Genomic DNA, 22,047 nt, shown 5'->3' with positions numbered 1-22,047 from the left:
TCATGTGGACTGCAGCGGTTCAAGAAGGCAGCTTGTTACCACCTTCCCAACGGGGGCTAGAGTTGCCAGCAATAAATGCTGGTTAGCCAGCTACTTCCATAAGTAAATAAATAAAAGCGTGTTGTGTTTCAACATTTATATTCCAGGAAAGTATGTCTGAGAAACAGAAAAGACACATAGGCTAAAAAGAACTAAGCAACTTTACAAAGTAGCATTTTGCACGTTTTATTTTCTTTTGTGAAAGGTGCTATATGAACATTGTAAGTGAAGAAGGCCCATGAAGTCAAATACAGCAGAAGACAGTCTGTCTTTGGAAACATTTCAAAGATGCATTGTGGAGGTATGAAATGGACATTCTCACCCCTACATTCATACATCTTCTGTCATCAATACCATAACATTTTCAATGTGCATGACCACCTTTTATGGTATTCATAGTAACTTGAAATAAATCAAATGTCACTATGAAATATTAAAGAATCATCGTTTGGAATGGAAATAATGATGAAAACGTTTTTAAAAAGAAAAAGGAAGCAAAAAATGCTTGAAAGCAATCTATATTTGGTACATATTCTCATGGGGCCTTGACAGTGCTCTCTCATCTCTTGCTATCTTTCTCTTCTTCACTTACCTCCTACCTCCTTCACTAACCCTCTGAAGAGTAACCAGTTTAATCAGCTTTTGCCTTGGCTGATTAAACTGGGGACACACTGAGGAGAATGTGGGGGCACAGCTCTGTATAAGGGACCAACTATTTACGACTGAGATAAGGAATTTCTTCTTTCAAAAGGTTGTGAATCTTTGGAATGCTCTTCCCCTAGAGGGTTGTTGATGCTCCGTTATTAAATGTTGGCCAGAATGGATAGGTTGTTTGTTGCCCTTGAACTGGATGGCTTGCCAGGATATTTCAAAGTGCAGTTAAGAGTCATTGCTGCAGGACTGGTGTTATAGTTTAAGCCATACTACGCAAGGGTGGCTTATTTTCTTCCTGAAAGGACATCGTTAACCAGATGTATTTTTAACAAAAAATAAACAGTGACAACTGTCTTCGCTGAGACAAACTTAATATTCCAAACTTTAAATAAAATCATCTTAAGTTCCACTTTTGCACGAAACCAGCATTTATGGACCACCCTTAATTGCTTAATAGGCAGTTAAGAGTTGATAACATTGCTGTGGGCCTGGAGTCACATGTAGGGATAACAAATAAGCATGGTTGTTTCCTTCCCTCAAGGACATTAGTGGACCAAATAGTTTTTCTCTCTGACTGTCAGGTTTCATGATCATTATTAGGGGCTTGGTAGAATTTGAACACAGGTTCCCAGAACATTGCTTGGATGTCTGGATTAATAACATAGCGATAATACGCTAGATGGTAGTGATGGAATCAAATCCTGTACCAAGAACTGGTTGCTGGATTATTAACAGTCACATCACCATCTTCCTTAATTCCTGCAGCTCACAGCACATTATACCCAGTAAGTTCCTCTCTACAATTGAGCTCATATTTGTTTCTTCTCTCCCCCTCCTTCTTTCCCCTTCAGCCCTATACAGTTCCTTGCTGATCTTTCAGTTCCCAGTTCAGATACAGGGTTTATTCCCAGAATGTTAACCTGGCTTCTTTCTCCACCTGTAACTGAGAGTGACCCCTATCAGTTTACAACTGGCAGGAGGCAGGGGGCAGGGGCAAAATTATGGGATGGATCCATTAGTAACATTTAATGCTGCAGATTGTTAGAGGTCCTGAGTTTTTTCCATCTATATTCCATCCTGGGTGAAAAAAAGGAAAAATTTTCTCAGTGAAGGTATGGGTAAAAGTGTAGAGATGGGACATGTTGTCTGCATTGTAAAATGATACCTGACCATCCTCGTAGTTAAGATAAACCCCGATTTTCTGGGGATTCACCATTGGAGTGAGATGGGTAGGTGAGGGAGAGGTGACCGCAAAATAATAATTTCCAAATTCCAACCACAGAGTCCAGTAACCAGATTCTGGGCTCAGGTCAATTTCTCCTTTCCTCGCAACAGACTTTTGAGCCACTCCGATAATCCACTGAGTCTTATTCCCCACCTCCACTTCCCAGTAATGTTGCCCTGATGTGAATCCTTCTGATCCTAGGACGGAAGGCCAGGTATCAAACTTCCCTGACTGATCAGGGAGCCGCTGTGGTATATCTCCGAGTCTCACACTGGTCCGGTCCTCAGACAGGATGAGCCGAGGATTCTTTGTGTCCAGATCCAGAGTCAAAACGGTTGGAACTATGGGAAAATACAAATGATAATGATGAGAGTACGGTGGATAGAGTAGGTATCTATCTACTATGAATGGAAAGAGACAGTGGGCTGGGAGCAGAATGAACAGGAGGAGGTGGGAGGAGAGTTGGAGAGCAACAGATGAATGTGCCAGATCAGGGAGTATGAGTGATAGGAGAGAAAGTGGTCGCAGAGAGGATGGAAGAGAACAAGTTTGTGTCGACAGGAAGTGGATTTTGCGAAGAGGAAGAAGAAGGACTGATAGCTCAGGTATTGTACAGGGAAAAGGAATGGGGTGTGGAAAGAGCACAAGGAAGGAGTGGGTTAACGGGTTATAATTGGAGAGGGCAAGATAAATGGAAGAGTCAGCATGATAAATGGAATGGAGCTAGAGTGCATGTGAGACAGAAAATAAATTAGGAGCGAGGAAGGGATAGCTTGAGGCTGAAATTGGGAAGGAAGAGTGAAAAATAGGGCAGGAAAAAATGACAGAGGTGAGCAATATTGTGAGACATGACAGTAGAGTAAAAACATCAGACAGGAAAGAGGGTTTGAGAGGAATAGCATTGAGAGATGGTGTGCAAAATGAAGAATGAAAGTGAAAGGAAGAAGAAAATAGAGTATTGAGACAGAGAGAATAGAATGTCATAGAATCATAGAATCCCTACAGTGTGGAAACTGGCCATTCAGCCCAACTAGTCCACACTGACCCTCTGAAGAGTATCCTACCCAGAAACATTCCCCCTTACTCGACACCTACCCCAGACTAATGCACCTAACCTACCGAGCACTATGGGCTATTTAGCATGGCCAATTCACCTAACCTCCACATCTTTGGATTGTGGGAGCACCCAGAGGAAGCTCACATGAACACGGGGAGAATGTGCAAAGAGAGGCAGGGAGAAAAATTGAAGCAGTAGGAGGTAAGTGAAGAAGAGAAAGATAGCAAGAGATGAGAGAGCTGAAGGGAAGAGATATATTGGAGGCTAGAAAGAGAATGGAAGTGGGAAACAAGAGAACGGGGAGGGATATTTGGGGATGGAGCACAGGGGAAACTGTAATAGAGTAGATTTTTTTAAAAAAAGTTTTTAACAATGAAAGAAAACAAAGCAACTGTGCCATGGTTTTGTGTTGCAGAAGGTGAAATTTATAGCAAGGTCTGCAGTTATTTCTATTAACTTCACTGAAAATTTAAATTGTGTTCAATGGCTGCAGAATGTCTTATTTAACCACTGATCTTGAAGTGACTGTTTGAATCCCCATCAGGACTATTGCAAGTGGTTATGATTAGATTAGATTCCCTAAAATATGGAAACAAGTCCTTTGGCCCAACAAGTCCATACTAACCCTCTGAAGAGTAACCCACCCAGACCCATTCCCCGATCCTATATTTGCCCGTAACTAATGCACCTAACACCATGGGCAATTTTGCACAGCCAATTCGTTTGACCTGCACATCTTTGGATTTTGGGAGGAAACCCACGCAGACACAAAGACAATGTACAAACTCCACACAGGTAGTCATCTGAGGCAGGGATCGAACCCGGGTCCATAGTGCTAACCACTGATCCACCGTGCCACCATGGTTATACAGACAGTATAACTGTCTAGAAACCCAGTGGTTAATCTGAGCCTCCATAATGCCTTCAGTCAATTCCTAAGTATATTTATAGTCAGACAAATGAATCTAAAATGAATATGCAACTTTTACCGGGGTTAATGGAGTCTATCATTTCTTTCCAGGCTGTGTACTGTAAAGGCCCACTAAACTTTCCAATAGAAAAGGCGACATCTGTTACAGAGAATGTATTAGAGTCCACACTATTCCTGTGAATATTAAACAGATGATGTTGTAAATTGGTGTTAATGAGAATATTTCAGTAATGATGCAAATATGAAACCATGCCAATTTTCCTTTCGTACAGTGCTTTCCTTTTAAAGCAAATGTGAGAGAAAATGAATTGTTAATCTTGTTTCTATAACTGAGCAAAAGACAACTTCAAAATTCAAGGACATGGAATCAAAATGCTCACGTTAAGGGAAAGGCTCATGATGTGATAACAGTGGTTGCCAAGTCATCACATACCACAGGGGAAGATAAGCATTTAGCCTGTGCACTTGCAAACGAAGTTAAGTTCTGAATATATTAGAAGCTGTTTTAGACATCTAAGTTGCAGCTTGATGTTTAAGCTTAATGTATACACTTTAACCTCACTCCCACCATATTCCCTGCACTCCTCTACTTATGACTTCTTCACCATTCCTGATTTCAGTCAACATCACCAGCTCAGTGGTTCACTCTGAAAAATGCTACCTCTTCACAATTTTTTCCTCTATGAAGGTATCTTCTAAAGCCTTCCTCAATCATTTGTATTAATATCTACTTACTTGATGTTAATTTCAATTTTATGATGTTTCTGCGAAGTACCTTCAGATATTCTATTTTATCAAAGCATTTTTATTACATAAGGATAGGTGTACAGGAGGAAAGAAGTCTTGTCAAAATTCTACATATTGTTTTATAAGTTTGCATTTGGAGTACTATGTGCGTTTTTGACTCTGCATAGCTACAATAGAGGTAATGTCTCCAGGATGACCAGATTGTTCAATGGTAAAAGTCTGAGTGATTTAGGTCTATGTTCTCTGGAGTTTACAAGAATGAGAGGCAACCTCATTGAGGCATGCAAAACTCTAGTGCAGCATGATAGGGTAGATGCTGCGAGAAATTAATACACTGGGTACAGTCAGGACAATGGGCTGATCATTTAGGATTTTTAATCTTCCGTAACACAAAAATTACTTATTGAAGATTTCTAATCATTTTAATGGAGCACAGGTGGGGAGGGATGTACCATTTTCTTAGTATATTCCATAATGGCATTTCTGCCATTAGCCATGATTGAAAACTGTTCAAGATGCCAATTCTACCCTTGTGGCAGAATATGACAGTAAACCTCTGGTTCTAAACCAGGACAGTAAATATAAAATGTACTATTTACTTTAACTCATGCCGTGCCTGAGATCTGATTTATTTAAAGTAAGCCATTCTAAGATTCAATCCGATGATGTGAGGTCTGACTGCAGTATAACACAGTTGCATTCACTTGGTATTACAGGAAACTTGAAAGGGTTCAGGAAAGGTTTACAAGGATGTTGCCAGAGAGGACTTGAGCTGTAGGGAGAGGCTGAGTAGGCTGGACCTGTTTAGCGAGAACTGAGGGGGCTGAAGGGTGACATTTAAAGGTTGACAAAATCACGAGGGGCATGCATAAGATAAATAGACAAGGTCTTTTCCCTGGGGTGGGGAGGTCCAGAATGAGAAGGTAAAATTTAAGAAGACCTAAGGAGGAGGTTTTTCACACAGAGGATGGTGCATGTATGGAATCAGCTGCCAGAGGAAGTGGTGGAAGCTGGTGCAATTATAACATTTAAAAAGCGTCTGGATGCATATATGAATAGGAAGGGTTTAGAAGGATATAGGCCAAGTGCTGGCAAATGGGAGTAGCTTAGGTTAGGATAGCTAGGTGGCACGGGCAAGTTAGACTGAAGGGTCTGTTTCTGTGCTGTACCTCACTACGACTATAACTATGGCTGATCAGAAGTGTGAAGGTTTTTTTCATATATTTATGGGATGAGCATTTAATTCCTTGCTATGTCATTGTTATTGCCCATCTCAAATTGTTCTTGTGAAAATGGTTAGAGGTGGGTCATTTCCTGGCATTTGTATTGTGCAATCATACTTGCTACTTAATAGTCAAAGCCTGGACATTGTCTTGGTTAGATATTTTCTATACAACCTTTGCTGAAATGTTTTTAAAAATCTCTAGAATAGAGTCCTGGCTCAGAAATAAGAGTTGCTCCCGCTGTATTGTCCAAGATATTGTCACAGACCCAAACATGTTCTGCTGCTTCATCATTGACCTTCCTTCCATCTTAAAGTCAGAAGTGGGCATTTTTGTTCATGACTGCATAATGATAGCACCATTCACAGCTCCTCAGATACTGAAGCAGGCCATGTTCAAATGCAGCAAGCCAATGTCATCTGACAAATACAACCACATTCCTTTGTGCTAGATATGACTCCAACCAGCGGATAAGCAAAGATTGTGAACCTACTGAGCTCTTCAAAATCGAAGGTCATTAATGTTCTAGCATTGAATATATTTGAGGCTGGATTGTAGAAATGGTTGATATGCTTACAAAACCAATGGATGAGCAGGAAAATGAAGTTCATCATTAATAATAGTGGAGCAGCTTGATCTGTGGGCTATTCCTACCACCATCTCTATGTTCTTGTGTTTATAAATATGAGTTGTGCTGATTGTGTGCACATAACATGTTTATGTTTTAATTAACAAAGAACTCATTTCAATTTTAAGAATAGCGTTCTCCACTTGTTCAGGAACCATGTAGGCAAACTATAATTTGCAAGTAATAATTTTGGGCCTAGAATCCAAGTTGTATTAATTACATTTTATGTTGTGAAATTTTTAAATAAGTGTTTTTGATAAAATCCAAGAGTGATTAATTATTGTAATAAAACATATACATCCATAGAGTTATATTTCTGATGTGGGTTTGCTCGCTGAACTGGAAGGATCATTTTTAGACGCTTCATCACCATACTAGGTAACATAATCAGTAAGCCCCTGGTGAAATCCGATTAGCTATAGTTGCACAGCTAACAACTTTGTCGACCTGATTTTAAGTTTGAATGACTTAAAATTGGGCTCAAACATGAACGTGTCATGATAAACAGGTAAGAATCTGTTGCAAAATACCACTTTCTAAGTTATTTTTCCAAAAAAAAGTCTAATTTCAGTCAAGAAAATGTCCTACCTTCCATTCAAGGAAACGCTGTCCTAGAATTAACAAAGAAAAGAAGTTAGTGGGATGGTAACATATTGAGAGACGCTACAAAAGTGCTGTTGAAGTTGATAATTGGGATTTGAGGGAAGCATAAATTGGTGCAATTTAGAAGGGACTTGGTGAATTCAATTGAATAATTTTAAAAGAGAAGCAGGGACTGAGAGACCTGTTGGGTCACACACCCAAAACATCAAAATAATTAATTAAAGAACCATCCTTAAATTCTGATTTTTGATGATTTGGAATGTTTGAATTAACGAGAGAGTAGGGGGTAGTATCTTCAAAAGTAATTTTCATAAAGGATTTAAATGCATGTTTGAATAGATAATTCTCACGTTCTGGAGCAAGAGTAGGATTAGAGTCAGAGAGCGTGGAAACAGACCCTTGAGTCCAACCAGTCCACGAGACTATGTTCTTGAAGTAAACTAGTCCCACCTGCCTGATTTTCAACACATATCCCTCCAAACCTTTCCTATTCACGAAGTTATCCAACTGCCTTTTAAACATTGTAACTGAACCAGCATTCTCCCACTTTCTCTGGCATAGGCCATTTCTTTCAAAAGCAGACAGAAGCCCAACCTTTCTTTCCCCCAGTTGTTTTCTTTTCACGGTATTGCATTGAAAATCTAATCTTTGTGTCAGGCACTGAAGACCGTAACAAGCTTTCTACTCGAAAAGATTAGACAGCGACAGTGACAGCGACAGTCACACAGGGATAGGCCAATCAGCTATGAAGTCTGGCCCATCATTCTGAGATCACGGCCGGTCATCTCAAGACCATTTTATGACACTATGTCCATTTTATTTAATGCCATTATCTTCCAGAGACCAATAGATTATGTAATGAAAATATTCAAAAGTTGACCCTACAGAGCCGTGTCGGGTAGAGATTTCTGTTAGATTCCGTGAAGAAATACCGGCTTGGTCTTTATCGTGGCAGGAAATTGGAGAGTTTGCAGCCAGACGAAACAGGTATCCGATCTGGCTGAAGTATATTACGCCGTGTAACATTTGAAGTAAAAAAGTGCTCTGCAATGCATTGGCCGGGAATCGAACCCGGGCCTCCCGCGTGGCAGGCGAGAATTCTACCACTGAACCACCAATGCAACTGCTAAAAAACGTTACTACAATTCTCCTAGAGTTTGAATTCCAGCAGGGAATTAAACCGGTCTTGTTGAAAGAGTGGAAACCGACTGCAATCTCCAGCATCTCCAGCCCTCACTTCCACCATTGCTGGTATAGCGAGGAAAATTGCAATGAACCGCTGCTTCTTTAATCGGTTTGGTGACTACAGCAGAACCGGCCCCGAACACACTGAGACAAGACGGGTTTGCTAAAAGATTTCAGGGAGCTAAGTCGCGATAGTCGGATCCCTCACCTTCAAAAATGTCAGCTCGTCTTGCTGCTCCATTTGTTTCTGCAACTTTGAGTATTCATCTTCAATAGAATTTATATTCTGCTGGATAATCTCAAGATTCCGCTCAATAGTCACCAGAATCCTCTTCTCTTCTTGTCTGAGATCTCTGAGTAAACGCTGCTCTTTCTCAGTGAGAATCTGGTGCATTTTAGTGAACTCAAATGTGATGTGGGTCTGTAGACTACTCGCCTGTTCCTACCAAATGAAATGTGAAACCTCATTAACGTCCCGCCATAAAGGGAACAGATCTCAGAAAACCAGAAACGAAAAACAGAAGTTGCTGGTTGAACTCAGCAGATTGGCAGCGCCTGTGGAGACATGGTAGCGTTAACAAAAGTTAGTTAACAGAGTTAAAAGGTTGGGGTGCATGTTAAAGCTACGGTGGGGGCGGGGGAGGAGTGAATGATAGTGGAAGTGTGGGGCAAATTACTGCAGATGCTGGAGTTTGTGCTGAAAACAACAAATGCTGGAGATAACAGCGGATCTGGTAGCATCCGTGGAGAGAGCAAGCTAACGTTTCGAGTCTAGAATTCACTCTTCATCAGAGTTGGACAGACAAAAGAATGGTAAAGGTTAGTCTGGGGTAATCACTATTTGCTAATTGGGTCGTGGTAGCTCCCCATGTGATGACATGGCCAGGTGCATAGGGTTTCAGGTAAAGGCATGAGAGGAGGTGCTCAAGCCTAAAATTAATTAACTTGGTATTAAACTGCTGCAGGGTTCCCAAGCGGAAAATGAGATCATGGATGCTTCATCTCCACCGATCGTTTACTCCTCCCTTCCTACCCCATCTTCAACATATACTGTACATCAACCCTGTTCTCGCTACAATCAGTTCTGAAGAAGGGTCACTGGATGCACAACGTTAATACTGGCTTTCCCTCCACAGATGCTGCTGAGCTTTTTCCCATTAGTTTCTCTTGATTCTGATTTTCAAAATCCCCACTTCTCTCCTCCCTCCACTCCCACTCCCCCGCAGAAAATATCAGCAGAGGAAGAGCTCACCTTAATTTGGGAAATCACCCGTTTCTGTTTCTGTTCCGTTTTTACAATCTGGGATTTCTTCTGTGTGAGAGAATCTAAGGAAGCTTTCAGCTGATCCTGGCATTGGGTGAAAAAAAACACGGGATGAAAGCGTTAGAATGTGAAAATCTGTTGAAATCATCAGATGGTCAAAACTGTTTCCATTTTACCTTGTAGTTTTCAATCACCGCTTTAATCGGCTGGAGGCGGTGGCCTCTGTGTTCCCGCAAATCTCTGCAAATGTAACAGATCAATTTCTTGTCCGTTTCACAGAACAGCTTCAATTCTCTCTGATGCTCCTCACATTGGGGTTGACCATCCTGCTCTTTTGGTTCCAGCTTTATTTTTCGCGCTTTCTCGGCCAGGTTCGCCAAGGACCGGTTCACCCGGATACTTTTTTTTGCACACTTCTGTCTGCATTGCGGGCAGTTCATCTTCTTTTTCCAACACTGAGAGATACAGGAGCGGCAGAAGTTATGCCCGCACTCCAATATTACCGGATCGGTGAAGAAATCGAGACAAATGGGGCAGATTGCCTCCTCGGTCAAGCTTTCGGTCTCTTCTCTGGAAGCCATGCCGAGCCCAGTTTTCTGTTTCGATTTTTCTGCAACGCTGGGGGACCTGAGTTCGACGAATGCCCAGTGAAATTATTTGCAATTCTCATAGAATTACACCGGTGGAGATCTTGTGGACTTTTGCTCAGAGAAACAAACCCAGGAACAACATCAAAGATGAACAGCGTTAGTTAATGGCGGTTAAGTAGAACTCTGGTCGAGAGGCTGGACCTTCAGGGGAGTGGCGACGGTGAGAGCCGGAAACAGGCGGGGATTGTTTGTACACTTTCGAGCTCGCTGCTGATTACGAATGCTGCCGAAACTTCTAAAAGATGCGGATCCTGAAACTGAATTGAGCTGATGGCTGCGGCCTAGATGTGCAATACTTTAATTAGTATTTGAATCGCTTTATATAACTGGGGGAATTAAAGCCTTTCGAGGGTTTAGACCTGTGTGACACTGGATTTCATTTGCAAAACCAGAAGACTTCCATTTGTGTAGCGCCTTCCTTGTCCAAAAGCAGCGTGTAAACGACCAAGCTCTTGCGAATTCCAATCATTGTGGTGATGTAGAAACCAGAGCAAAGAAACTTAGGGCACCAGAATCTGGCTTATAGATATCAATTTTTAAAAAAAGTATTTAATTACCTCTGTGGAATAATACCATTTACATTCATCTGAGAGAACAAACTAGGCCTCAACATTAAATCTTTTGGGTTTAAAAAGAAACTCGCTCTGTCACACATTCTGGGAGACAGTGAAGTCTGCAGATGCTGGCCATCAGAGTTGAGAATGTGTTGCTGGGAAGCACAACAGGTCAGACAACATCCGAGGACCAGGAAAATCGACGTTTCGGGCCGGGATTCTTCATCAGGAAGCACCGAAACGTCGATTTTCCTGCTCCGAGGATGCTGCCTGACCTGCTGTCACACATTCTCTCAATCCCTCAATTATTATTATATCCATAGATCTCTCCATCTCTCCTATACTCCTCTCCCTCACAAACGATGCAACCACTATGCCATAGCTGACACGTCCCCTTTGCATTAGAGGCGGTGAGGCCCTTGCTTGAAGGTTTCTACGAGATCAAATCTGATGGAGTGCATTTTCTATATTAAGCGAATCCTGTCAAACAATGAATGAAGCTACGAGTTGACAGCAGGTGGAGAGCCCTCGAAACCCAAAAAGAAACAGAAGGTTTTGTTTTTCTGTCCACAGTTGTCACCGCGTTTTCCGAGTTTCTCCAGCCCCTTTTGCTGTTTCAGGTCTCCAGTATCGACAGTTTGGTTTTAGTTTAGTAGGCCTTCCGAGTTTGTTCCACCATTGATCTGATTCCTCCACCTTCCTCCACCCCCCCGACCCCGATATGGTTTGCATAACTTTTCCCACTACGGAGGGGCTTCTGCGGTCCAAGCAGTGGCGCAGTGGTTAGCACTGCTGCCTCATAGCGCCCGAGACCAAGGGTCAATTCTGGATAAAAGCAAATCACTGCGGATGCTGGAATCTGAAACCAAAAGTGAAAATGCTGGAAAATCTCAGCAGTCTGGCAGCATCTGTAAGGAGAAAAAAGAACTGACGTTTCGAGTCTAACTGACCTTTTGTCAAGGGTCAGTTAGACTCGAAACGTCAGCTCTTTTCTCTCCTTACAGATGCTGCCGGACCTGCTGAGATTGTCCAGCATTTTCTCTTTTGGACCAAGGTTTAATTCCCACCTCGGGGAACAGTCTGTGTGGAGTTTGCAAATTCTCCCCGTGTCTGCGCGGGTTTCCTCCGGGTGCTCCGGTTTCCTCCCACAGTCCAAAGATCAGGTGAATTGCCCGTAGTGTTAGGTGAAGGGGTAAGTGTAGGGAAATTGGTCTGGGTGGGTTGCTCTTTGAAGGGTCGGTGTGGACTTGTTGGGCCGAAGGGCCTGTTTCCCCACTGTAAGTAATCTAATCTCAGTGGCCCAGAAAATATTTTTTAAAACCCGCTAATACTGGGAAGAGTTCGTGGTTTATGCTCTTTTCCTCAATCTTCAGAGAAATGTCCTTATAGATTCGCGGAATATTGGAGACGGGGAGCCTTGAATCGCGATACTACATTATACTGAGCAATATGGGGGCTTTGTACAAATTTGAGACAATTGCGTTTATCTTCAGCAATAGAAAATGCCCCGATGACTCAAATTCTGCATCGAGAATTTATTTCGCGCTTACCACGATTTCATAACTCAGACAACGCTGCCCTCTTTGATCCTGCTAACTATTCCCAAGATGTACCACAAACTTCGGGCCTCGGGCGACCCTCTGTGAGGCGTTTGCACATTCTCCCGATGTCTGTGTGGGATTTCTCCACATTCCAAAGATGAACAGGTTAGGTGAATTGGCCACGCTATATTGCCCATAGTGCTCAGGATGTGTATATTAGATGCATTACTCAGGGGTAAATATAGCTTGGGGGAATGGGTTGGTCTTCGAAGGGTCACTGCTTCCACATTGTAGGGATTCTATGATTAATTGTGCCGCCAGTTTTGTTCAGTTCTCGTTGACGGAAGAGTGTTCTGCTCCACCGCAGTCCAACACTGGCACCTGCACATCATGACGACAGCAAGAACACTTAAAGAAAACGAAAACCGAAAGAACTGCGGATACTGGAAATCAGAAACGAAAACAGAATTTGCTGGAAAAGCACAGCAGGTCTGGCAGCATCTGTGCAGAGAAATCAAAGTTAACCTTTCGGCTCCGTTGACCGTTTTCCCAGTAACCTTTCTTGTACTTAAAAATAATGCTTCCTCTGATGTGTGAAGCACTTTGTACATCCAGATATCACGGAAGACAGCTGTTCAAATGCAATGATTTGGAGATGCCGGAGTGGACTGGGGTGTACAAAGTTAAAAATCAAAAAAACACCAGGTTTAATTGGAAGCACTAGCTTTCGGAGCGCTGCTCCTACAATAGACAATAGACAATAGGTGCAGGAGTAGGCCATTCAGCCCTTCGAGCCTGCACCGCCATTCAATATAATCATGGCTGATCATTCCTAATCAGTATCCTGTTCCTGCCTTATCTCCATAACTCTTGATTCCACTATCTTTGAGAGCTCTATCCAACTCTTTCTTAAATGAATCCAGAGAGTGGGCCTCCACTGCCCTCTGGGGCAGAGCATTCCACACAGCCACCACTCTCTGGGTGAAGAAGTTTCTCCTGAGCTCTGTCCTATATCAGGTGATTGTGCTTCCAATTAAATCTGTTGGACTTTAACCTGGTGTTCTGTGATTTTTAATTTTGTCCAAATGAAAATATTTTCATGGTAGTATGTCCATTTTATTTAATGCCATTACCTTCCAGAAACCTATAGATTCTGTTATGAAAATGTTCAAAAGTTAAGTCTGCAGAGCCGTGTGGAGTAGAGATTTCTGTTAGATTCCAAACGCTGCGTGAACAAGTTCCTGCTTGGTCTTTATCGTGGAAGGAAATTGGAGAGTCTGCAGCCAACGAAACAGGCATCCGATCTGGCTGAAGTGTGTTACACTGTGTAACATTTGAAGTTAAAGAAAAAAGCTCCGCAATGCATTGGCCGGGAATCGAACCCGGGCCTCCCGCGTGGCAGGCGAGAATTCTACCACTGAACCACCAATGCAAGTACATGCAAGACTTACCAGAACTCTCCTGTAGTTTGAATCGCAGCGGGGAATTAAACCAGTCTTGTTGAAACAGTGTGGTGCTGGAAACGGACTCCAATCTCCAGTATCTGCAGCCCTCACTTTCGCCATTGCTGATGTAGCAAGAAACCAAGTAGCAAAATCGCAATGAAACAAGAACAGACGTTACTGGAAAAGCTCAGCAGGTCTGACAGCATCTGTGCAGAGAAATCAAAGTTATACTCTCGGCTCCGTTGACCGTTTTTCCAGCAATTTCCGTTCTTGTACTTGAAAAAATGTTTCCTCTGATGTGTGGAGCACAGCTGTCCAAATGTAATGATTTGGAGATGCTGGTGTTGGACTGAGGTGCACAAAGTTAAAAATCAACTTGATTCAAATGAAAATATTTTCATTGCGGTTGCCACTGCATGCTGAGTGGGTGGAATAAGTTACTGTTGGAACAATTGATTTTCTAAATTGACTCCTCTCATCTCATTTTTGACCCCTTAATCATCTCGGATGAACGACGGAGAACTAGATTACATTCCATACAGTACAGAGCAGGCCCTTGGGTCTAACAAGTCCACTCCGACCCTCCAAAGAGTAACCCACCCAGACCGGTTCTCCTACTCTATATTTACCCTTGACTAATCACCTAACACCATGGGCAAGTTAGCACGGCCAATTCACCTGACCAGCAAAGGATTCATTTGCTCAAGTCCGTTTAGAGATCCGCGATTGTACACCAGAGATTTTTCTGGTCGGCCGGGTACTTGCTTTGTTGCTGAGAGCAACAGAATCTCCACTCATTCTCCCCATTCCTCCTGCGAACCTTCACAGGGATTTGCAAAGTCCAGTTGGTTGCTGCCTCCTTTTTCCTGTTCCTGATTTTGTCTACCAGTGATCAAGTCGAGAAAGACTAGCTTATGGAATATTGCGTGCAATTCTGATCTCCTTCCTCTCGGAAGGATGTTGTGCAACTTGAAAGCGTTCAGAGAAGATTTCCAACGATGTTGCCAGGGATGAGCAATAGGGAGAGGCTGAATAGGCTGCGGCTGTTTTCCCTGGAGCGTCGGAGGCTGAGGGGTGACATTATAGTGGTTTATAAAATCATGAGGGGCATGGATAGGATAAATAGAGAAGTTTTGTTTTACCCTGAAGGGAGGGGTGGGGGGGGGGGGGGGGCGGGGGGCGGGGTCCAGCACTAGAGAGCAGAGGTTTAGGATGAGAAGGAAAAATTTTTAAAAAGACCTTCGGGGCAAGTTTTTCACACAGAGGATGATGCATGTATGGAATCAGCTGCCAGAGGAAGTGGTGGAGGCTGGTACAATTATAAGATTAAAAAAAACATCTTGATGGGTATATGAGTAGAACGGGCTGAGAAGGATATGGGCTAAGTGCTGGCAAATAGGAGTAGCTTAGGTTGGGACATTTGGTCGGCATGGACAAATTAGACCGAAGTGTCTGTTTCTGTGCTGTATATATGACTATACCTATGACTGATCTGAAAAGTGAAGGTTTTTATTTCTTATATTCATTGGATGAGCATTTAATTGCTTGCTAGGTCATTGTTATTGCCCATCTCAAATTGTTCTTGAGAAAATGGTGAGAGGTGGGTCATTTCCTGGCATTTGTATTGTGCAATTGTACTTGCTATTTCTTAACCCAAGCCTGGGCATTGTCTAGGTTAATTTTTTTCAATACAACCTTTCTCTAGTGTGACTCGAGCCCAGGAGTGCAGGCTCATAAATAAGAGTCACTCCCGCTGTATTGTCCAGGATATTGTCATAGACCCAAACATCTTCTACCTCTTCATCAGTGACCTTCCTGCTGACATAAAGTGGGCTATTTTTGTTCATGATTGCATAATGATGGCACCATTCACAACTCCTCAGATATTGACGCAGACCATGTTCAAATGCAGCAAGCCAATGACCTCTGATGAACACAACTGTCTTCCTGTGTGCTAGATATGACTCCAACCAGTGGATAAACAAAGATTGTGAACCAACTCAGTTCACCAGTATAGAGTGTCATTTATGTTCTAGCATTGAATATGTTTGAGGTTGGATTGGAGAAATAGTTGGTATACTTCCAAAACCAAGGGATGGGCAAGAAAGTGAAGCTGATCATTAATAATAGTGAGCAGGCTTGATCTGTGGGCTATTTCTACCACCATCTCTATGTTCTTGTGTTTATACATATGAGTTGTGCTGATTGTGTGTGCACACAGCATGTTTATGTTTTAGTTAAAATGTAACTCATTTCCATTTTAAGAATAGCCTTCTCCACCTGGTCAGGAATCTATTGGCAAACTATAACTTGCAAGTAATAATTTTGTACCTAGAATCGAAGTTGTATTTTCTACACTATAGATTGTGAAATTTTTAAAAAGCGTTTAGATAAAATCTAACAATGATTAAGTATTGTAATAAAACATATACATCCATCGAATAATACTTCTGATGTAAGTTTACTCGCTGAGCTGGAAGGTTCATTTTCAGATGCTTTGTTACCATAATAGGTACACATCATCACTGAGCCTCTGATGAACTAGGAAGTAGGGAAATCCCTAGCAATTACAGACCAGTCAGTCTCACGTTTGTCGTCTGCAAGGTGTTAGAAAGGATTCTGAGGGATAGGATTTATGACCATCTAGAAAAGCATGGCTTCATTAAATGCAGTCAGCACGGCTTTGTGAGGGGCAGGTCATGCCTCACAAATCTTATTGAGTTCTTTGAGGATGTTACTAGACAAGTTGGTGAGGGTCGAGCGGTGGATGTGGTGTATATGGACTTCGGCAAGGCATTTGATAAGGTTCCCCATGGTAGGCTCGTTCAGAAGGTCAGGAGGAATGGGATACAGGGAAATTTAGCTGTCTGGTTACAGAATTGGCTGGTCGACAGAAGACAGCGAGTGGTAGTGGAAGGAAAGTATTCTGCCTGGAAGTCAGTGGTGAGTGGTGTTCCACAGGGCTCTGTTCTTGGGCCTCTAGGCTTTGTAATTTTTATTAATGACTTGGATGAGGAGATTGAAGGATGATTTAGCAAGTTTGCAGACGACACAAAGGTTGGAGGTGTCGTTGACAGTATGGAGGACTGTTGTAGGCTGCAGCGTGATATTGACAGGATGCAGAGATAGGCTGAGAGATGGCAGATGGAGATCAACCTGGATAAATGCGAAGTGATGCATTTTGGAAGGTCGAATTTGAAAGTTGAGTACAGGATTAAAGACAGAATTCTTGGCAGTGTGGAGGGACAGCGGGATCTTGGTATGCAGGTACATAGATCCCTTAAAATTGCCACCCAAGTGGACAGGGTTGTTAAGAAAGCATATGGTGTTTTGGCTTTCATTAACATGGGAATTGAGTTTAAGAGCCGTGACATCGTGTTGCAGCTCTATAAAACGTTGGTTAGACCGCACTTGAAATACTGTGTGCAGTTCTGGTCGCCCTATTATAGGAAAGACGTGGATGCTTTGGAGAGGGTTCAGAGGAGGTTTACAGGATGCTGCCTGGAATAGAGGGTTTATCGTACGAAGAGAGGTTGACTGGGCTCGGACTTTTTTCATTAGAAAAAAGAAGGAAGAGAGGGGGCCTAATTGAGGTGTACACGATAATGAGAGGCATAGATAGAGTTGATACCCAGAGACTTTTTCCCAGGGCAGAAATTGTTAACACGAAGGGTCATAGTTTTACGCTGTTTGGCGGAAAGTATAGAAGGGATGTCAGAGGCGGGTTCTTTACGCAGAGAGTTGTGAGAGTATGGAATGCGTCGCCAGCAGCAGTTGTGGAAGCGAGGTCATTGGGGATATTTAAGAGACTGCTGGACATGCATTTGGTCACAGAAATCTGAGGGTTCGTACGTTAGGTTTACCTAACACGAGGATCAATGTTCGGCATAACATCGTGGCCCCAAGGGCCTGTTCTGTGCTGTACTGTTCTATGTTCTATGTTCTAACTCCAGTGAGCAACTGCATGACTAATGTTAACTCTGTGGAGGTAAATAGATTTGTATGACTTAAGATTGGGCTCAAACATGACCGTGTAATGATAAACAGGTAAGAATATATTACAAAACACCACATTCTAAGTAATTTTTCCATAAAACGTGTAATTTCAGTCAAGAAAATGTCCTTCCTTCTATTCCAGGAAACACTGTCCTAGAATTTAAAAAAAGAACTTAGTGTGATAGTAATAGATCGAAAGGTGCTACAAAAGTGCTGTCAAAGTCGACAATTGGGAATTGAGGGAAGCATAAAGTGGTCAACTTTAGAAGAGGAGTTGCTGAATTCAATTGAATAATTTTGAAAGAGAAGCAGGGACTGAGAGACCTGTTGGGTCACACAGCGTCCTTTCATCATAAAGTCAGAAGTGGGCATTTTTGTTCATGATTGTATAATGATAGCACCATTAACAACTCCTCAGATACTGAATCAAATGCAGCAAACCAATGACGTCTGACAATTACAACCACCTACCATTGTGCTAGATATGACTCCAACCAGTGGAAAAACAAAGATCGTGAATGGACTGAGTTCTTCACAATGGAAGGTCATTGATGTTCTAGCATTGAATATATTTGAAGTTGGATTAGAGAAATGGTTTTTATGCTTATAAAACCAATGGATGGGCAAGATAGTGAAGTTGATCATTAATAATATTGGATCAGGCTTGATTTGTGGGCTAATTCTACCACCATCGTTATGTTCCTGTGTTTCTCAATATGAGTTGTGTTGATTGTCTGCACACAACATGTTCATGTAATAATTAAAATAGAACTCATTTTCCATTTTAAAAATAGCCTTCTCTACCATGTAAGCAAGCTATAATTTGGAAGTAATAATTTTGGGCCGAGAATCCAAGTTGTACTATTTACATTATATATTGTGGAATTTTAGAACAATGTTTAGGTGAAATCTAACAATGATTAATTATTGTAATAAAACATATACACCCATAGAGTTATACTTCTGGATGTAAGTATGCTTGCTGAGCTGGGAGGTACACTTTCAGACACTTTGACACTATACTGGGTAACATAATCAGTGAGCCTCTGGTGAACTCCAGTGAGCTGTAGTTGCATGACTGACAGCTCTTTCATCCTAGGCCTCCTACAGCGCCACTCCCTCACCTCCCGATGCTTGGAGAAAGAATGCCTCATCTTCTACATTGGAGCACTCCAACACCAGGGCATCAATGTGGACTTCACCAGTTTCCTCATTTCCTCTCCTCCCACCTTATCCCAGTTCCAACTTTCCAACTCAGCACCATTCTCATGACTTGCCCTACCTGCCAATCTTCCTTCCCACCTATCTGCTCCACCCTCCTCTCTGATCTATCACCTTCATCCCTGCCCCCATCCACCTATTGTACTCTTTGCTACCTTCTCCTCAGCTGCAGCCCACTCCCATTTATCTCTCCACCGCAGTGTCTCCCTGCCTTCATCCCTGATGAAGGGCGTTTGCCCGAAACGTTGACTTTCCTGCTCCTCGGATGCTGCCTGACCTGCTGTGCTTTTCCAGCACTACTCTAATCTCGACTCCGATTTCCAGCATCTGCCGCCCTCACTTTTGCCTGACATCTCTTTCGGCCTGACTTTAACTCTGTGGAAGTAAACAGATTTGTATGACTTAAAATTGCGCTCAGACATGAATATGTCATGATAAACACGTAAGAATCTGTTACAAAACACCACCTTCTAAGTTACTTTTCCAAAAAAATGTGTAATTTCAGTCAAGAAAATGTCCTGCCTTCCATTCTAGGAAACGCCGTCCTAGAATTAAAAAAAGTTAGTGGGATGGTAACAGATTGAGAGGCGCTACAAAAGTGCTGTTGAAGTCCATAATTGGGATTTGAGGGAAGCATAAATTGGTGCACTTTAGAAGGGGACTTGGTGAATTCAATTGAAAAATTTTAAAGGAGAAGCAAGGACTGAAAGATCTGTTGAGTTACAGACCCAAAACATCAAAATAATTAATCATAGAACCAACCCTAAGTTCTGATTTTTGATGGTTTGGAATGTTTGAATTGACGAGAGAGGAAGGGGTAGTGTTTTCAATAGTAAATTTCGTAAAGGAGTTAGATACATTTTCGAATAGATAATTCTCACGCTCTGGAACAACAGTGGGACAACCAGTTCAGCAGACCATATTCCTGAACTAAACTAGTCCCACCGGCTTTCGTTTGGCACATATCCCTCCAAACCTTTTCTATTCATGAACATATCCAAATGTCTTTTAAACATTGTAACTGAACCTGCATTCCTCCACTTTCTCTGGCATAGGACAATTCTTTCAAAAGCAGCCAGAAGCCGGACCCTTTTTTTTTAACCCCAGTTGTGTTCTTTTCAGGGTATCATATTAAAAACTCAATCTTTGCCTCAGGCACTGGGACCGCAACAACCTTTACCCTCGAAAAGATTGCCTGAGTGACTGTGACAGTCACACAGGATAGATCTTTCAGCGATGGGGTCTATCCCATCATTCTTGGATCACAGCCGTTCATCTCAAGACCATTTTCCAACACTATGACCATTTTACTTAATGCCATTGGTTTCCAACAACATATGGATTATGTCATGAAAATGTTCGAAAATTGTACATTGCTCAAAAACTGCATGAATTCATGTAAAACACTTTTATTTCACTTTTTAGATTAGAATCAATCTAAACATCATGGCATAGACAGAGAACACAGGGGGCGAACACCTTTAACATATTGTCTAGCTAACACCAATTGTTACAGTGAACCTGAGAATGCAACTTTAAAAATAATGCTTTTTGATGAATGAAGTGAAACTATCATGGTATTCGAACAGATGAAGGACTCAACAGACAATCAAGGTATTTTTCAATGTATAATTTCAGTTACATCACACTGTAAACTTTTGCGATAACTTCTGTGTCTTACAAATGTGTCCTCCACAACCACTTTATGGAGGAGCGATTCTCCGAAAGCTAGTGTGTTTCAAATTCAACCTATTGGAATATAACCGGGTGTTGTATGATTTTTAAATTTGTACACACCTGTCAAACACCGGCATCTCCAAATTTACAAATTGAGCCTGCAGAGGGTTGTGGGGAAGAAATTTCTGTTAGATTCCACATGATGAGCGAACAAATACCGGCTTGGTCTTTAACGTGGCAGGAAATTGGATAGTCTGCAGCCAGACGAAACACGCATCCCGATCTGGCTGAACTCCGTTACACTACGTAATATTTGAAGCAAAACACGCGACAACGCATTGGACTGGAGGCGAACACGGGCCTCCAACGTGGCAGGCGAGAATCCAACCACTGAACCTCCAATGCACGAGTTACAAAGCTGGCTGGCGACAACTCTCCGAAAACGTGAATTCCACGCCATTACATTCCAGAAGCCTATGGATTCCATCATGAAGATGGAGCCTGCAGAGCCGGAGGTGACGGCGATCTTTGTTAGAATCAACACGCTGAGTGAAGACATTCCTGTTGAACGCGCACCAAGCACATAGAAAAGTACAGCACAGAATGTTGTGCCCACGATGTTGTGCCGAGGTTTCATCCTAATGTAATGTAACCTACGCAACCCTCAACTCACTGCTCTCCATGTACACGTGGAGCAGTTCCTTAAATGACCCCAATGACTCTGCTTCCACCACCACAGCTGGCAACCCATTCCATGCATTCGCAACTCTCTGCGTAAAGATCCTACCTCTGACGTCTCCTTGATACTATCCTCCTAATATCTTCAAACTATGACTCCGGCTATTGACTCTGTCTGTGCCACTCATTATTCAAAGATATTGAATGCGAGAACATCAATGACGCTCTGTTGTGAAGAACTGAGTAGGTTTACAATCTTTATTTATCCACTGGTTGGAGTCGCATCTAGCACAAAGAAAGACGATTGCGTTCGTCAGAGGGCATTGGCTTTCTGGATTTGAACCTAGTATGGTCTGCTTCAGTATCTGAGGAGTTGTCAGTGGTGCTATCATTATGCAATCGTGAACAAAAATGCACACTTCTGACTATATGACAGAAGGAAGGTCACTAATGAAGCAGCAGAAGATGTTTGGATATATGATAGTACCCTTCCTGATGAAGGACTCCTGCCCGAGAGGTCGATTTTGCTGGTCCTCGGATGCTGCCTGCCCCGCAGTGCTTTTCCAGCACCACTCTAATCACATTCGGCGTATGCAGTCTGGCCCATCATTCTGGGATCACGGCCGGTCATCTCACTATGTCGATTTTACTTAATGCCATTAGTTTCCAGAAACCTGTGGATTCCGTCATGAAAATGCTCAAAAATGGAGCCTGCAGCGCAGTGTGGGG

General features: G+C 42.4%; 1 protein-coding gene and 2 non-coding genes across 4 annotated transcripts; all 3 read right to left on the bottom strand.

Moving 5' to 3' along the window:
- Positions 1–209: 209 nt before the first annotated feature.
- Positions 210–10,561, bottom strand: LOC122541444 (zinc-binding protein A33-like). 2 transcript variants are annotated; one of them, XM_043678221.1, is made up of 6 exons: positions 9,733–10,561; positions 9,545–9,640; positions 8,501–8,734; positions 7,093–7,115; positions 3,965–4,080; positions 210–2,259 (listed from the first exon to the last, which is right to left on the bottom strand). In XM_043678221.1, the coding sequence occupies exons 1-6, from the start codon at positions 10,135–10,137 to the stop codon at positions 1,709–1,711; spliced, it is 1,425 nt and encodes a 474-aa protein (XP_043534156.1). In that variant the 5' UTR covers positions 10,138–10,561; the 3' UTR covers positions 210–1,708. The 2 variants fall into 2 exon arrangements, with proteins under 2 accessions (XP_043534156.1, XP_043534157.1); XM_043678222.1 differs by lacking the exon at positions 8,501–8,734.
- On the bottom strand, positions 8,158–8,228 carry trnag-gcc. Its single transcript has one exon. It is a non-coding gene; the product is annotated as a tRNA-Gly (tRNA).
- A 3,101-nt stretch (positions 10,562–13,662) lies between the features above and the next one.
- Positions 13,663–13,733, bottom strand: trnag-gcc. The gene has a single exon. It is a non-coding gene; the product is annotated as a tRNA-Gly (tRNA).
- Between the last annotated feature and the right edge of the window lie 8,314 nt (positions 13,734–22,047).

The sequence above is a fragment of the Chiloscyllium plagiosum genome, chromosome 37 (genome assembly GCF_004010195.1).
Source record: "Chiloscyllium plagiosum isolate BGI_BamShark_2017 chromosome 37, ASM401019v2, whole genome shotgun sequence".
NCBI lineage: Eukaryota > Metazoa > Chordata > Chondrichthyes > Orectolobiformes > Hemiscylliidae > Chiloscyllium > Chiloscyllium plagiosum.
This window is presented reverse-complemented; position numbering and strand designations above follow the sequence as displayed.

Excerpts from the sequence above, each read along its gene's own strand:
- LOC122541444 (XM_043678221.1), bottom strand. The coding sequence starts at position 10,137 with ATGGCTTCCAGAGAAGAGACCGAAAGCTTGACCGAGGAGGCAATCTGC. Across the intron at positions 9,641-9,732 it reads CGGTGATTGAAAACTACAAG|GATCAGCTGAAAGCTTCCTT; the intron begins GTAAAATGGAAA and ends ACCCAATGCCAG. Across the intron at positions 7,116-8,500 it reads ACGAGCTGACATTTTTGAAG|GACAGCGTTTCCTTGAATGG; the intron begins GTGAGGGATCCG and ends TGTTAATTCTAG.